General features: G+C 35.9%; 1 protein-coding gene across 1 annotated transcript; it reads right to left on the bottom strand.

Annotated features, from left to right (window-relative positions):
* Positions 1-8059: 8059 nt before the first annotated feature.
* On the bottom strand, positions 8060-15933 carry LOC113296387 (cyclin-dependent kinase 9-like). Its single transcript, XM_026544698.1, has 9 exons — positions 15889-15933; positions 14889-14960; positions 13880-13990; positions 13692-13781; positions 13562-13609; positions 9418-9492; positions 8622-8879; positions 8295-8449; positions 8060-8114 (listed from the first exon to the last, which is right to left on the bottom strand). The coding sequence occupies exons 1-9, from the start codon at positions 15931-15933 to the stop codon at positions 8060-8062; spliced, it is 909 nt and encodes a 302-aa protein (XP_026400483.1).
* Between the last annotated feature and the right edge of the window lie 1070 nt (positions 15934-17003).

Genomic DNA, 17003 nt, shown 5'->3' with positions numbered 1-17003 from the left:
CCCCAATGTAATACAGATTTGCAGTTGGATACTTAATCCCTACAAACTGAGTTGAACATCATTAAAAACTTCTAAACATTTAAAAATTTATATTCCTTGTTCCCACTGCTGTCTAGATGGAAGAATATCGAAATCAGAATCAAACTCATTAAGTCTTTTCAAAACCCTCTTGAAGTGCAATGACATTCTTAAGCATCAGAAAAGTGGAATTCCATCTTGTGTCTACGTCTAAACTAACTGATTTTCCAGACAATCTACATTGTGCCAATGCTGTTTCAAATTTCTCTTTCCTAGCTTGTGAAGATTTTACATATTTAACACAATCTCTAATACCCTCTATAAACCCAGCATCTGCTTTCATGACATACAATATAATCAAATGCAGTATGTGGTTGCTACACCTCATGTGAAATATTTTTCCTCCAAGCAACAAACAATTCTTACCATCTATCCAACTAATAAGATTTATCATCATAACACCATTAGCTGGAGCATAATCAACAGTCAAAGCGAAAATTTTCCTATCTATGTTTCATTCCAAAGTGCAAGTTTTGATAAAATCTGAGAGAGCATCTCTTGTATGTGGTGATGGAACTATAATGTAAGCTAAGGTTTTGGCAGTCAAATTCCACTCATCATCTATAAAATGACATGTAACACAATAATAACCATCTTTAGTGTGTTTGGCAGTCCACATATCAGTTGTAAGACTACATTTGGAAGTCAAATTCTCTAATTGTAATTGCAATCATCTTTCATTTCAGCATAACACCTCAATACATCTGCTCTACATGGAATTTTAGCAGCAGGGTTCAAAGACTTAACAAACTCTATAAAGTAGAAATGCTCAACCATGTTAAGAGGGTAATCATGCTTAGCAATCATTTTATCAAGGCAATTCCTAATAACCATGGGATCATACTTCCAATTAAGTAATTTAACTTGGTTATTACCTCCTTTTTGAAGTGCAGTGGTAATCTTAATCCGTCCTGGCTTGTTTTCAGGCTTCTCGTGGCAGGTTTTTAGATGTTGAGACAAGCGGGTAGTTCCTTGTTCACTACAAGCAGGTATCAACCTTTTACAATGATGACATTCACCCATAAGGACAGCCTCTTCCTTATCTGGCTTCCCTTTTACAGGCATTACAGTAATTTTCCTAGTGAATTCATCCCATGTCGGTGACCTTGTTGTACGCAAGAAGGTGTTGTTGAAGAAATTGTTGAACATTCAACACTTTGATCTTCTTGTTCTGGTTATTCAGAATTTGGTTGACTGCTTGAAGTTCCAACTCTATTGGATGCTCTTGACTTTGAGACATTCTGAGAACAACATGAACCAAGTATTAGATGACCAAACAATCATACATACAAACTTAGCTTTCAAATTTGGATATAAAAAGACAGAACATATATGGAACATGAAAAGCAGAAAAGGAAAAACGTGCAAGTTTCAACACATGGCTCCACCTAATAGCACCCTTAAGAATGTGTTCAAAGCATCAACCTCATATTATGGTTCCATTTTGTAACATCAACTGCGAAAGTATCATCTTCTAATTCAATTTAATATGTGAAAATATGATTTTTCATCAGCGCACACAAATTTGTCAAAACACCACTACTTTAAGAAAACTATAAACTGAGATGATGAGAACATAAACTATAAAACATAATTGTTCAAAGCATGCTTTGTTTCTGTTTCTCTATATCTCAAACATTTCACCATGCTTTGTTTCAAGCAGCATACCCTACCAACTGACTAATCTAAAAATTCCAGGCTACAATCACTTAACTCAACAAATTGTCTACATACATCCTTCTAAACAGATATTCAAGCAACTATTACAAATTAACAGTAACACCCTAATTTCATTGTACAAAGAAATCAAGTACTCAAATTGATAAACCCATTTATCAAATTGTTAAATCTAACATGACCAACTTTCCCTTGCTTGCATCAAACATAAAACACAAATCTACATAATAGATTAATAATCATGTCAATTTCATGCTTCACAACAACAATCAAACACTAGGCAAGCTGCAATAGATTTGTGTAAAAAATGAAAACCTAATTTCGAAATTCTTAATTTCAGATTCTCAAACCCTAATTTTATAAACATCAACGATGAGTTGATTTTAACAAAAATAAACAAAGGGTTTAGTCATTTAGATTACATACTTGTTTTCTGAATGAAAAACTAATCTTCTCTGAGAATCTCTGACCAAAATCAAAACATCACCATCTATAGATCTAACTCACGAGTCATGATTCAATATTTCTCTTAGTCTTTGGATTCCAGTCAAACCCTCCTTTTGAATATATCGATCTCTATATACCTATCTCTTGATCAAACCCTCTCTATGACTCCATCATTTTCTTGATCTATCAATCTCTTTCTGTTAAGAATGAGAAAAAAAAATACAAAGAGACCAAAGACTCGAAGAGTAATTCTCGACATCTAATACTTGGGGGTTGGAAATTAAAATTACACCCCTAGGCTATAGGATGTCGGATATTAACCTAATGGAATGACCCTCATTCGATTCTTTCAGGGTTAAGAGGAAAAATCTGATAATATGACGGTTCTGAAATCCGATATCCGATATATCAGATTAAATCCTATAGGAAGTCGAATTTTCGGAAACGGATGTCGGATTTCGGAAGTATATTTCCAGCCCTAGTTCAAGCTAACCCATGACCCTTAAAATTCAAAAACAGGAAAATAAGACCCCCAAAGGAAGAAATATGACTAAAAAAATATCGCATGTGTCCCTGACTCCCTGAAATGATGACGTACACGATTGTATGATTAATGCAGTAAGAACAAATTTTGAAATGAACTAATAGTACGTTTGGATTGGTGACCAATCAACTGGACTCATGTTTACTGCTCAACAGCTTTTTGCTCGGGAAGCTTCCACTTTGAATATAAGGTATCTTACTTCTGAATGCGCATTAAAACACCCTCGAGTGATTCAGATAACTCACAATGTTGTTGCATTCAATATATCTACTTTAAGCCTCTGAAATAGTTTTATGTTTTATTGGTTATTGGTATGGCCAAAATCTTGTTATTTTTTGTGATCTTTTACATCTTGCTTTTAGACTTGTAAGTTCTAAGCAGGATATTTTTGTTAGACTGAAATCCGTGTAAGAGATTTGGCCTTTTGTTTTTCTATAATAAAATAACAAAAAATAACGATTTGGAGAACTCTGTGTTACAAAATTGGCTTGTGATCATCTCAGGGATCGTTGATGATTGATCATTGCTCTTGTTATGGCGGGGTATGGGTATTACTATAATGTAATTAGGAAGAGAATGACGATAAATGAAATTACCATCACATGGTTTGTGACTGTTTCATCATCGCCTAAAGTATATTCGTCTTCATCTTCATATACGAGTACTGGACTTCGGATTAAGAGATTCGGATTTACTTAACTTTTCAAGTGCTTTAAAACCTAGTTTGATTTATTATATCTAAGTACATATATCTATTAACATACTGTATATGACGGTCACACATCTGTTAGATCAAAAATGCTATAGAAGAATTTTTTTCCTTCAATACATATTAGAACTGATAAAGTATAACCAGAAGAAATATCGGTGTTACTAGTCCATTTGAATAATAAAGACTTGAGACAAAATTTTTGTAAAGCCTATTATTCTCAGATTCTATATAAGTTCCATTCCAACCCCACACCACTTGTATCATATTTAAAAGAAGCATCAATTTGGAAATGCACTATTGGCGATTGATGACATAAATGAACATTTTTTTTCTTGAACTTCTACCCATACGGTACTAGTTCACATCTAATTGGTAACTAATATCCCATTGGAGAAGTTGTTTCCTAAACTCATTTGCTAAGTCTATCATACTAGGTTAATCTTATCAAACAACATCCTATTATATTTCCGGATAAACCAAGTAAGGCAGGCATAAATTTGATTTTATATATTCGAAGGCTGAGAAAGCCAACGTTTGCCCCATCAAAAGAAGTTATTGGTACATGAAGGGCAAGAACCCCTAGATTGAACCAAATGTCTCGCGTAGTATGACATTCAATAAAACGTGGGTACTAGTTTCCGGCATTCCAGAATTAAAAAGAGAATAATGCACAACATACTTAGAAGGGAAAGCAACTATTTTAGCATTCAAAGGCAAAACATCAACAAATAGTTCCTAAACAATCAATTTTACTCTAGGAATGACTTACAATTTACTCTAATTTCTTGCAATTTACAGAATAGACTCCGGCTTGTGATGGTTTCCAGAAATGAGAGAATATGTGGACTTAGCGGTAAACAAACCAGACATAGTACCAATCAAGTGCAATGTGTTATCGCCATTTTTTTAGATGAACATAGATTGAATGTTGCGTATGGTTGATACCTGAAAAAGAACGATTTTTTGGGACCATGGTTCTTTTGGGGGACCATGGTTTTATTTTAGGTAAAGACATTAGAAGTAAATCTAGGTTACCCCTTATCTGGATATCTATATTAATACCTAAAGTACCCTCTTGATTAATTTTGGGTGATGATTAGTTAGTGTTAATAATAGTTAGTGTAATGATTAGTGAGATGATTTAGTTAAAGATAATTAGTGAGATAAAAAAATCAGATGGTTTTTTTTTTAAAAGAAGTAGAATTATTGAGAGAGTAAAGTTAGAGAAGATGAAGAAGGAAAACATGAAAAACGATGGATTTTACCAACCACAACCGGAGGAAGGGTATTTGGGTACCCAGGTGTGCTTCAAACTTAGATAATGTTGGTTGAATTGCTCCAAACTTTTACAAAAAATTAAACTTTTTATGTAGATTTGGGACAGTTCGGTTACCATATGTCAAGAACATGTAACCGAACACACCTGAAAGTGTAGTTCGGTTACGTTTTCCAAACACGCAGGTTACCGAACTCGCTCGTTAATGGAGGTTTTGGTCGTACAGTGTAATGTTCGGTTACCTAGGATAAAATGGTAGGTAACCGAACTTTGAACTTAACAATTTATTTGGGTACATCTTGTGTGTTCGGTTAGTTCGCAAACTTCAATGCAACCAAGTTCCCAACCGAACTGCAGGTTAAAAGTAACCTAGTGTTAGAAGTTTGGTTGGTTCGCAAACTTCAACATATTTTGCGAATCAACCGAACTGGGCTTATATATGCATATATGCAATTAGGCAAACATTCGGTTAGTACAAAATTTATTTCTTGGCGAATTAGGTAGAGTTTGGTTACGAAGTTTCAAAGGTAGAGTTCGGTTACAAAGAAAACTTAACATTTTTGCGAACCAACCGAACTTGTGGACTTCTCATTATTTTCGTAAACTAAAGTTGGGTGATATCTTTATTTTGCGAAGGAACCGATTTTATGGACTTCTGTTGTTCTAATACAAGGAGTTCGGTTAAAAGTATTTTTTGCGAATCAACCGAACTCTATTGGCTAAGTTCGGTTACTTTGTAGTTTTAAATTTTTTTGCGAAAAAACCGAACTCTATTGGTTAAATTCGGTTATTTTGGAACTCAAGATAGTGGCCACAACAACACAGTTCGGTTAGACTGGATTTATTTTTTTTTCGGTTCTAAGGGTGGAGTTCGGTTACTTTGTAGTTTTAAAAATTTTTGCTAAACAACCGAACAGAGAGTTCGGTGACTTAGTTTTAAATCCAATAGAACCGAGCTGTTTTTCGTTTTCTTCATTTTCAAGAAGTTCGGTTAGTAAACTAGGGTTTTTTGGAAAATCGGCCTAACCGAACATGGCTCTGTAACTCCTACTAAAACCCTATTTTGATGATTTATATTCGATTGAAGCAATAAAAATCAAATTAAAGTGAAAGGTTTGTTGGAAAATACCTCCGGAGTGGTCCCATGGCAAAATCAGGTTGCGGCTGGCGTCTTTTATACTCGATAAAACATGTAACAGAACTTAATTGTGATTGCATTGATGTTGTTACATTTCTTAAATAGGCGGTGGTGGTGGTAATCAGTGGTTGGTGGTGGTGATAATCGGAGGTGGTGGTGGTGGTAATCGGCGGTGGTGGACGGTGGTGGTGGGAGGAGGTGGTGGTTATATATATATAGGTGGTTATTAGGTTGGTTTTAAATTAAATTAGGTTAAGGATAGGTTAGTCATTTCAACGTTTTAGGACACCCCTTATCACTATAGGGAAGGTGGCCTAATAAAACCATGGTCCCCTCAAAAAAACCACGGTCTCTAAAAAATCATTCATGAAAAATAACTACCTATTATTAGATAGAGGGTATCCTAAAAGGGGGCCCAAGTCCATGAAGCCACGTATGAACTTGGGGACTAAGCCCAAATTCCAATGGAATTATCCATGGGAACCAAGGATGTTGAACGAATAAAGGAAACTAGTAAGGTTAATTAAAATACATGCGTGATAAGAGTCCAATTTTGTGCACACTCCTTTAAAGAGTGTGCACAAAACAAACTATTCTTATTGGTTGTCCTAACTATTTGTTAAATTGTTTTTGTATTTTAATTTCGGTCCGCGGGTTATAACCCCTCATCACAAAAACCCCATCTAAACAAAAGTGATACAAAAACCCCAAATATCATAAACTGCCTAAACTACCTTTCTAGTATTTAAATCACCCCAACAAAAACAAAAATCAACCCCACTTTTAAATATACTATCACCACCAACAACAACAAACCACCAGCAACAGCGCCACCGCCGACCACCACCGCCATCAACCACCACCGTCGTCACCCACCACCGCGGCCGCTGTCGTCAACCGTCGCCGCCGCCACCACTGCCGCCAACTACCATTGCGCCACCTTCGCCAACCACCACCGCCGACCACCGCCGCCAACCACCACCACCGACAACCGCCGCCGACCAGCACCGCCGACCATCGCCGCCAACCACACGACCCCGCCGACCACCACCGCGACCACCTCCGCCACCACCACCGCGACCACCTCCTCCGTCGCCCCCACCACCACCACGTCCCGCGACACCCCCCTTCCTCCGTCCACCCCTCTGACCACCACCCCCCCACCGTCTCCCCTCCTACCCCCCGCCTCCCTCCGACTACCCCCCACCACCACGCCACCGATACTGACATTTCATCACCACCGCTACCAGTCACACCACCGCCAACATCCGCCGAACCGCCACCAGCACCACGACCGCCCACCACCACCCAAAAAATTAGATGAAACCGATTTTGGTTTTATCATAAATACGATGAAACCGATTTTGGTTTCATCTTGGTTTCGTGAGAATTCACCTGCAAGAAGAATTATAAGAGGTATTATACATGTTCATGGATAGAAATACATCGTTGAAATACGATGAAACCGATTTTGGTTTCATCATAAATAAGATGAAACCATAATTGGTTTCATCACACTAACAGGTGCCATTTCAGTTCCTGCAACTTCATTTTCTCTCGGCAATAGCGGCATCTCCCTTCAGTTCAGGTGCAAATGTGCACTATTGCTCCATATCCTCTTCAATCCATTGCCACCAAAAAACCAACTTCTCTGTCTTCTAGGTGCAACATTCGCAACCGCAATCTTTCATTCTCTTCAGCACGAACTCATCAGCACAATCAGTTCTTACCTGCAACACCTTCATTACATTGCAGAGTCTTGCTGCGTTACAGCAGCTCGGTAACAACAATACTGCTTCCTTGATGCTCAGACACCAGCAAAAATTCCACCAGCATCATATTAGCTTCCCTGCCTTGCTCTTTTTTTTACAATTCCACCATCACACGACCTTGTTTTCTTATTTCATGGCTCAGTCTTGTACTCAAAATCTCAATTGTAAGCAACCCCAACACATCAACATCTTTATCTAGTTATCATGACCACAACCACATGTAACACGACTAGCTCAGTCACCACCAATGCTGCAACTGCACAATCCTGCACTAGAGCTAACACCACCTGTACCAGTCACTGCACATGCATCTACTCCCTTGTTGATCCTTCCGTTAATCAGCTGAACCCAAATCAAATCATCCATCTTGCATCTCATCTCAGAGAGCTCTTAACTCTTCCCATGTCCAGCTATTTCACTGAATTTCACTAATCTGTAGCTGAAACCCTCGTTTCTCCTTATACTCTGGCCTGAACAGTATGCGACAAAACCCCAATCACAGACCAATTCTGTAACTGCCATTATCACTGCTTATAACATAAGATTCTCTGCAAATTCAGCTCGACTTCTTGCACATTCTCTACAACAACAGCATATCACCAGCTTCATTCCTTCTCTACATTGCAGCAAAGCCAACTCATTCAGCTGACCTGCAATCACTGCCATCACCTGAACCTCTTTCCCTGCATTGCACTTCTGTTGCAACAACAACAACACTTCCTCTTATACTTTCCTGTAACTTCTGCTGCACTTCTTTACTGCCTTCTCCAGCAAATTCTGTCCTTCCTCGGCTTCCGAGATCAGCCTAAAACCACTTCCTGCAACCCTTTCATTTAAGCAACAACAACTGCTCCTATCATACTCCATTTCCTTCCATCTGCGAGTTGGTATTCAACACCACAGACCCAATCAACCACATCAGTAACCTGAACCCTTTGAGTCAAACACATAGCATATCAACAGAATAAACAACCAACACTCCATAGATCAACAGATTGCCCATAACTGGTGGATCCAAGCAAAAGTTCAGGAGGCCGATACCATAAACTAACAACTCGACTAGTTAATGGTTGAATGTGCCCGACACTAACAAAATTTTCCAGGCCAAAATAAGCTATCTTCAGAGCTTCATCATCACTAACAAGAAGGTTGGATCCCTTGATATCTATGTGCATTATACCTCTTGAGTGACAGTGTTCAAGGACAGATAGTAGTTTATGCATATAGCATTTAACCTACACAACATAAACAAATCAAACCCTTTAACATTGGTAATTCCCGAATACTAGAACACACATCCATAGTTCCATATATACGAACCTGTCATTCGCTGAACTTGATGTCAGGACAAGATGATAAACCAGCAATATCATGTTCCGTGTACTCAAAAACAAGATATACACTAGTTGACAGTCTAGAAGTAATTAGTCCCTCCAGTTTGCGGAGAATCATTACTTCCCGCGACATAAATCTCACACTTTCTGTCTCAAAGTTATCGAACCGAACTTTCTTTAAGGCAAGCATCCTCGCAGTTGCAAGCTCTCGTTCTCAGAAAACACTGTTGTATGTACCTTGTCCAATCTAAAGATACAGTCAGAAAATTGCAGTATTCAAATAATTGCAGCACATGAACAAATACAAAAATACCTTGTCGACGTACTAATCCACTTCAACATTCCGATGTATAACGACACAAATTAGACCAGAAATGAGCAATTCAAGAACAATAAAAAATCGTAGCAAAATAACAAATGAAAAAGAAAAAACCCTTACCTTTTTCAATTTCTCGAAACTTTCAGCACGAAGAGGAATCCAACCATGAATAGCTTCACGAGAAACAACACTAAGCTAAGAAGGCCAACCAGCAACAACTTGTTCACCAAACCCAACAAGTCTTCTGAGATTAACATCACCAATTTCTTGTTTGATTCTGCTCTTATCGACAGACCCAATTCCCTTCCTGTTCTTCGTTTTGAGATTCAAATCGAAACCCTGATTTCATTAATTTCTTCTACATCTCTGAGATTAACAGCAACAGGTCTTCTTAAACAGCACCAAACCCAACTCTCCATCTGTCTTTATCTGTATTCTTTAATCAAATGCAGCCATAGCTCAGCATCAGAACATAAACCCTAATTTCTTCATTGTTTCTCGATCTCAATAAATTCTAGCAACAGTTTTTTGCTGATTCTTCCTCTCTACGCTCTATGAACATCATCTCAAATCTTATTTCCTTCTCAATTTCTCAATCAGCGTCTCAATCCGGTCTCTCGGATTTAACAGCAGCGGCTGCTGCTTTCTCTTTCTTTTCTCAGTTTTTGGGAAATGAATGAACTAATGATTGAGAGAAAAGGTCTCTCGAATTCTTCATCTCTTGAATCAGCGCCGTTCTTCTCGTGGAGATCCACTATTGCTGTTGGTGATGAAGGTGGTGGGAGAAGGAGACGGAAGAAAGAAGAAATCAGAGAAGAAGAAGACGAAAAGATAAAAGGGTATATTTGGGTTTTTTTAAAATAAAAAAAGTTAAATTTGTTCATTATCATTTGACTTGGGGTTTTTGTCCCAGTTTTATTTGAAACGGTTTTTATTTGGTAGAAATAATATGATCGGTTTTTTCTTATCACTAGTTTATTCACTTAGGGGTTTGTCATTAATAAAATGAAATTCAAGAAAGGTAAATTAGATATATTTATCCTAAAATACAACGATTTTAAAACAAGTAACAAATAATCAGGGTACGTAGTTTGAATGATATCTTCTGCTCCCTTGATCCAATTATGGTCTTTTTGTTGATTCATGTACAGTTTAATATTGAAATCATTGAATCAATCCATGTTTCGGTCTAACACTGGAATCTCGCAAAAAAGATAATTAAATCAGTATAATTCATCTTCGGTCATCATGGTAGGTAGTTTGAATGAGATTTGTTTTCTCTAATCCGTTAAAACTTTTCTGCCTACTACTGAAATCTCAAATTTTTTCGTCTTAAATAATTTAATCAATCCGTCTCCAATTTTGTATTTTTGTATATCAACAACCCATCAATAAAGTTCTATATATTGAGAACCCATAATTAGATATAATATGATTTGATTCCAAAAATAACCTTTTAACTAATTAAAGAAATTAATTAATTTAAAAAAAGACAGTCAAATCTGATCCCTAAAAAAGCTCTTGTTAAATAACCCACTATTTTGAAAAAGGTTAAATAACCCACTATTTTGAAAAAGGTTAAATCTAATCCCTAAAAAACCTGGCTTGATTGGGGTATACCCAAACTAATTGGGATATATTCATTTTGTTCCCATTCAAAGTAGTGTGCTAAGGGGTGTCAAAAAGATGCTAAAATACCAAATCACCCTTACTATCTATACCTTGCCGACTGTGACCCAATTTTTTTTCAAAACTCAATCAAAACTCAATCGAAATGTGATGAATCAAAAATCCATCAAAAATCAAAAATCAAACGAAACCAAAAAAAAAAAAATTGTCTACGGGATTTGAGATTGGGTATGACCCAATCTCAAATCGCTTATACATTTATACGCGGTTTGAGATTGGGTATGAAATCATACCCAATCTCAAACCCTATATGATTCAAAAGACGGCAGGGTATTTGCTTGTCGAACTTGCCGACTAGTTTCAGTCGGCAGGGTGTTTTTTTGCGAACTTGCCGACTTTTCATCTCTGAAATTAGTATTTTACAGGGTCGACTTGGTATTCATCCTTGTACCTTGCAGACTATATTTCAGTCGGCAGGTTATGAAGTTAATACCTTGCCGACTTATCATGCATTTGCAACACCTTTCTCTGTATGTCAACAATCCTATAGTCGGCAAGGTATTTTTTGACGACCTTGCCGACAACAAGGTAGCCAGCATGGTAAAAAATCAATAAGATGCCGACTAGTGAAACATTTCGACAGCCTCCTGTGTGACAAAAATAATAGAGTCGGCATGTTCTTCATCCGTAGACCTTGTCGACCATAAGTTGTCGGCATGTTCTTCATCCGTAGACCTTGCCGGCCATAAGTTTCCGGCATGTTCTTCATCGTCGACCCTGCCGACTTTTCATAGTTTCAGAACTGAAATCGTTGATTTCTTCTTTAATTTTGAGTATGATTTCACACATCATCTTTGCAATCCCATTTTTAGAAGTGTTCGGGTAGTATGTTTTCATTTTCGTTGAAAAAATTCTCAAAAAAATTCTTTTCATCAAAAATCTTCCCACATGAATTCAATCAAAAATAAAATTTCATAACTTAAATTCATAAGTTTTAATCTACTCAATTAATCAGTCTAAACTCAATTAATTAAGCTAATAAGAATTTTTAGTGTTAATTAAACAAGGACATATTAGCCAATTAGAAAATACAAGGTTAAGGGGTGGCTTGGTTTTACTTCAAAATGACCATCTTTTGTCTTATTGGGTATACCCCAATTAATTTGGGTATACCCCAATCTCGCCGGGCTAAAAAAGCTCTACCTAAATAACTTAACTTACCTGAAATCACTCGCTTAAAAACCTTTCCCAAATTATTCTCTCGTCGAATTATTTTTCGGAAAAAAAATCACTTACCTAAAATAACTCCAATTAAGACTTTAATTATCACCCGAGAAAAAAGTCCGATTATCACTATATGAAACCGGTGAGAATTATATATTTCACAAATTAGTAAAAAAGTATAACTCAAGTTATCACCAAAATTGGTGAAAAATCTGATGAAAACTCAAGTTTTCACATGCGAGATTCATGATATTATAATTTTCATAGATTAGTAAAAGTTTCAATGGAAAAACCCCACTTATCACCGTAGGTCATATTTATAAAAATCATAATTATCACCGATTTATATTCAAGGTAGAACATAAAAAAAAAAAGAGAGATTTTAGATACCACGAAAATAGAAAACAGCTCCATGAATATGAATAACGAATTAAAAAGGTGTAATCTGAACAAATATTGTCATCTACTTCATAATTAGGAGTATCCGTAATCTAGTGTGGAAAAAAAAATCGGTGAGAATTGCAGGTTGTTCTAACTAGAGAAACGGACTCGTGAGAGAAAAAGAGAAACACGCATGAGAGAAGAAAAGTGATATCATGGAACTTTAAATTTCCATAATATGTTTAACTAATTAATTAACCGAAAGTTAATGGAGTAACTATAATTGGCGAGAAGTATGGTAGTAACTTCGTTGACTGGATTTTTTTCTTTTTTGTTTTTGAATGGGAAAAAAACGGCTTAGTCCAAAAACATGTCAAAAAGTACGAATTAGTCCATCTCGAATTAACTAGGTACAATTTAGTCCAAAAATTATTTAAAGTAAGGAAAATACATATATAACCTTTTTAATTTACAATTTAGTCCAAATATTTACAATTTAGTCCAAATGACTCATGATGATGTCAACAATTTTAAATAATATAAAAAAAAATAAAAAACAATTTATCTTTTGGACCGTTTATCCAAAATTCGTAAACTTTATATATTCGAAAAACTCTTTCCGAGAGCTACAAAAATAGTACTCATATGGCTATATAATTCTCATTTTTCACAAATCTTAGTTCACATTGGTGTACAAACTTGTACACATTCCGTACCATCCAAGAAATCCATCAACAAATCGACCGAAGTTGTTACAAAACACCATCGAATGTGGATCACTCGAGTTAACTATGAACTTCGCTTGCAAACTGTTTTTGGTGGTCACTATAATAACAACTTATAGAAGCTAGGTCTACGCAACTCCAAGCTAAACATTATTAACAACCTACAGAGATTTGCTCAACTGAAAAATATGTATCTACGCTACAAATTATTAGCACCGGCCGTTCCAAACTTATTATGCAGTAAAGAGAGTCGTATCCATTTTAACTTATCAGGCACAATTAATAAAGGAATAATGCACAAATACCTCAAGTCCTTCACTGTTCAGGTTTGGTTGCAGTTGATCCCTTGACATCTGAAAACCAATTGAAATAAAACTCTCATTTTAGTAGGCACATTGAAAACTAGACATGCTATAAAGGTGAACTGTTACTTACCATCAGATTCATCAATGTAGAAAATTGTGTCTCCAGTTCCAAAATTCTGTTCGTAGCCATTTCAAAATCTTCTTTGGTAGCTGCCAAAGCCTGTCTAAGGCATTTTCACTTTATAACTTCGCAACCTTACTGGGTGATGCGTCATCACCACAGAACTCTTTTGTCTTCACAGTAACAAGACAACAAACCCGACCCCGTTTTTCAGGTCCCAACACAGCAAAAACTGCATCTTTACGCCCAGATAAAACGACTCCTGATCCAGGTTGGCTTGCCTGCTTCTGGATATCCACCATTCGAGCCTACAGGTAGATCAGGGTCAAAATTAATACAAGTATGAATTGCAAATGAAATTTTTGTCATGATTCAATTGGAAAAAAAGAACGAATGATCAATCATCATAACAATATACGTATTGCTCAACTGCCACGGGATCCATCACTGCTTCCGATGGGTATGATGTTTTGCTTCTCTTTGAACGTGTCCCCTCAAATATGTCAAGTCATTCCGGAATTTTCCTAGTGTTACTTCCAACTGTAAAGAAAATATATATTGTATAAAAATCCAACATTTACACCACAAAACATGCACATATAGTGAGATAGCACAATATTGTGCAACTTTTGTACACACCTATAGAAAATACAACACATGTACAATCAGTTCTTTCCCTAATTTTTTGGTTTGTATACATGTATACATAAAATATAATCCTACTAGTTTACAACTATTTACACCTAAATAATCAACATTTGAACAACTATCCACACCTAAATAACATAATATGAGTGTACAACTATGTACATATTAGTGCTTTCCCTAATTTCTTAAACTTCAAACTGAATAACATGTGTACAACTACGTACGTACACCTAAATAATCAACATGTTTAAATGAAAATGAAAATGAAACCACCAAACAGGGAGAACTTAATTAGTTGAATCGGAACAACTAGACTGCTAAGGATAAAAGACAATTCTTCGGTATACAAAAACAACAAATGATGGGCATATGGTATGTGTATTTAAGACCAACAAGCTTTTAGCAATTCTTCAAGTATTTTTATGCAAACAAAATTAATGATGGGAATAAAGTATGTGTAATTAAGAATTACACGTTTCTTGTAAACCTTCATGTAGCTTCTGACATGAGCCAAGTTCTCTGGAACATACTCCAGCTCTTAAAATGTTCAAGAGAAACCTCTTTGTGGTAAAACTTCGGTGCCAAACTCAAATTAACGGCTGGAACTTTCTCTCCATTGATAAAAGGATCCTGAAACAAAGAGAACACAATTACAAATTATCAACAATACAGCTACAATCGAACAAAAATTAAGTACATGTAAAACAGAACAAGCACATATAGACAGAGAAAAACATATACAATAGGTGTACAATTATGTACACATTAAGAACCAATTAGTGTACAATTATGTACACCTTAGTTATTCACATGTGCACTAGTTTGTACACCCTAATTTAATGGGTTCCTATACTTAGCAACAACTAACAAAGACAATATCCATAGTCAGAAGGACAAATTTAACAAGTCCACAAATAGTGACCTATATAAAATCTCGTCTGCTGCCCTAGGTGCTAAATGAACGGTAATATGATTTAACCGAAATTTGCGACTACATGAAGGCATTGTAAAAATGGAAAGTTCACAGACACCACAACCATGGAAACTTCATTGAGAGCTAGTTAAATCCACATTTCGAAGCTTCTATTTTTTCTAGTTTCATCCAAGTTTTCTCCTTTCTTTTGTTTGCACAACTTATGACGAATCATCAATAGAAATATGCAGAAAGGCAAGATAGGCTTAATAAAATCTTAGATGGGAGATTGATAATACGTAAATTAAGTTAACTATTATACATGCGCACAAGGATGAGTCATGTGTAATAGCCTAGCAATCTGGACAAGTGTGCACAGTTGGAGATAATTAATATATTGTCTTTAAATAGTCTGATAAAGGTACACTATATAGTAGCATGATTTGTTTATCCAAGTGAAGAAACTCTTGAATTTGTGCATGAGAAAGATAGGCCTACAGGGAAAAACATATGTCGTTCCTTAACTTGCATGGCCTATTCAAACAAGAATACTACAGTTTCGCCAATAACTAGGTAATTTACATGAACACCAATTGTATAGCTCCAAACAGATACAGTAAGATGAAAAACAGGATATATATATACCTCGGTTCTTTTGACACGCATTATATTAGTGGAAGCAACATCCATTGTATTTTCTAGCTCAGCTCCGCTACCATGCCTCTGTCATAGTAACGACGATCATAGAGTCTGCATCTCCAGCGATTGGAAACTATATATACATTAAACTCAACAGGTGTACATTAAAATCAAGAAGGGGATCGAGTAGTATCTTTCAAACCTAGAAGTTTCAAAAATTCAGCACGTGCTTTAACTATATACACATCAAAATCAACACGTGTACATTTCTGTAGACGTTAAACAGCAGGTGTACATTTATGTACACGTTAACAATAGCAGGTGTACATTGGTGACCTCCAAAATTCTATTACCTAAAGATCATTTCTTTCAAATAAAAAAAAAATCCCCAGAAAGTTTTATAATTCATTCTGCTGTCTTAGCAGTTCTAAACTTTAGTCCTCCTTTAGTTTTCATATATTGCACCAGTTTGTACTCCTAGGCATGTATGCAGTATAAACTTATCAAGTCAATTTATTTCTCATGTGCACCAATTTGTACACCCTAGTTACTTATGAAAAAATAAGCTTATGGAGTCACTTTTTCACATGTGCGCCAGATTGTATCATTTCATCACTGCTAATCTTTTTCATTATCTCCTAATTATTGTTTGCATGCAAGTAGAAGTTTTAATATGTTTCAGATTTTCAATCCACATCTCCTAGTGTCTATACATATATGAGTATCAAATAGATAATTTCAATTTCACCGAATCTTCATAATCAACAATCATTTATTTTTGAGTAACATGAGAGACTTTAGACCAGAGAGTATACAGTATTTCAACCTAAAGCAACTGTTGATATGTAATATATGGACAGAAATGCATAAGCATCATAAAACATTGACATTGGACATTTGTTTATATATCAAACGAGGCATTGGACAGATAATCAAATGAGAATACTCGGACATTTCACACACTTCCTAATTAATTCATTGCTAAAGACAAGGAGCTTTAGACAGAATCCTAGATGATCAACACCCAAGCAATATGATATAAGATTTAAGTAGAGCAAGAAGCAAATGTTTCAAAAGAAAAAGAATTTTTTGGGTTTCACAAATTTAAATCTCTAAATGTG

The sequence above is a fragment of the Papaver somniferum genome, chromosome 7 (genome assembly GCF_003573695.1).
Source record: "Papaver somniferum cultivar HN1 chromosome 7, ASM357369v1, whole genome shotgun sequence".
NCBI classification, from domain to species: Eukaryota; Viridiplantae; Streptophyta; class Magnoliopsida; order Ranunculales; family Papaveraceae; genus Papaver; species Papaver somniferum.
The sequence above is the reverse complement of the archived record's forward strand: the minus strand, read 5'-3'. Positions and strand labels throughout refer to the sequence as shown.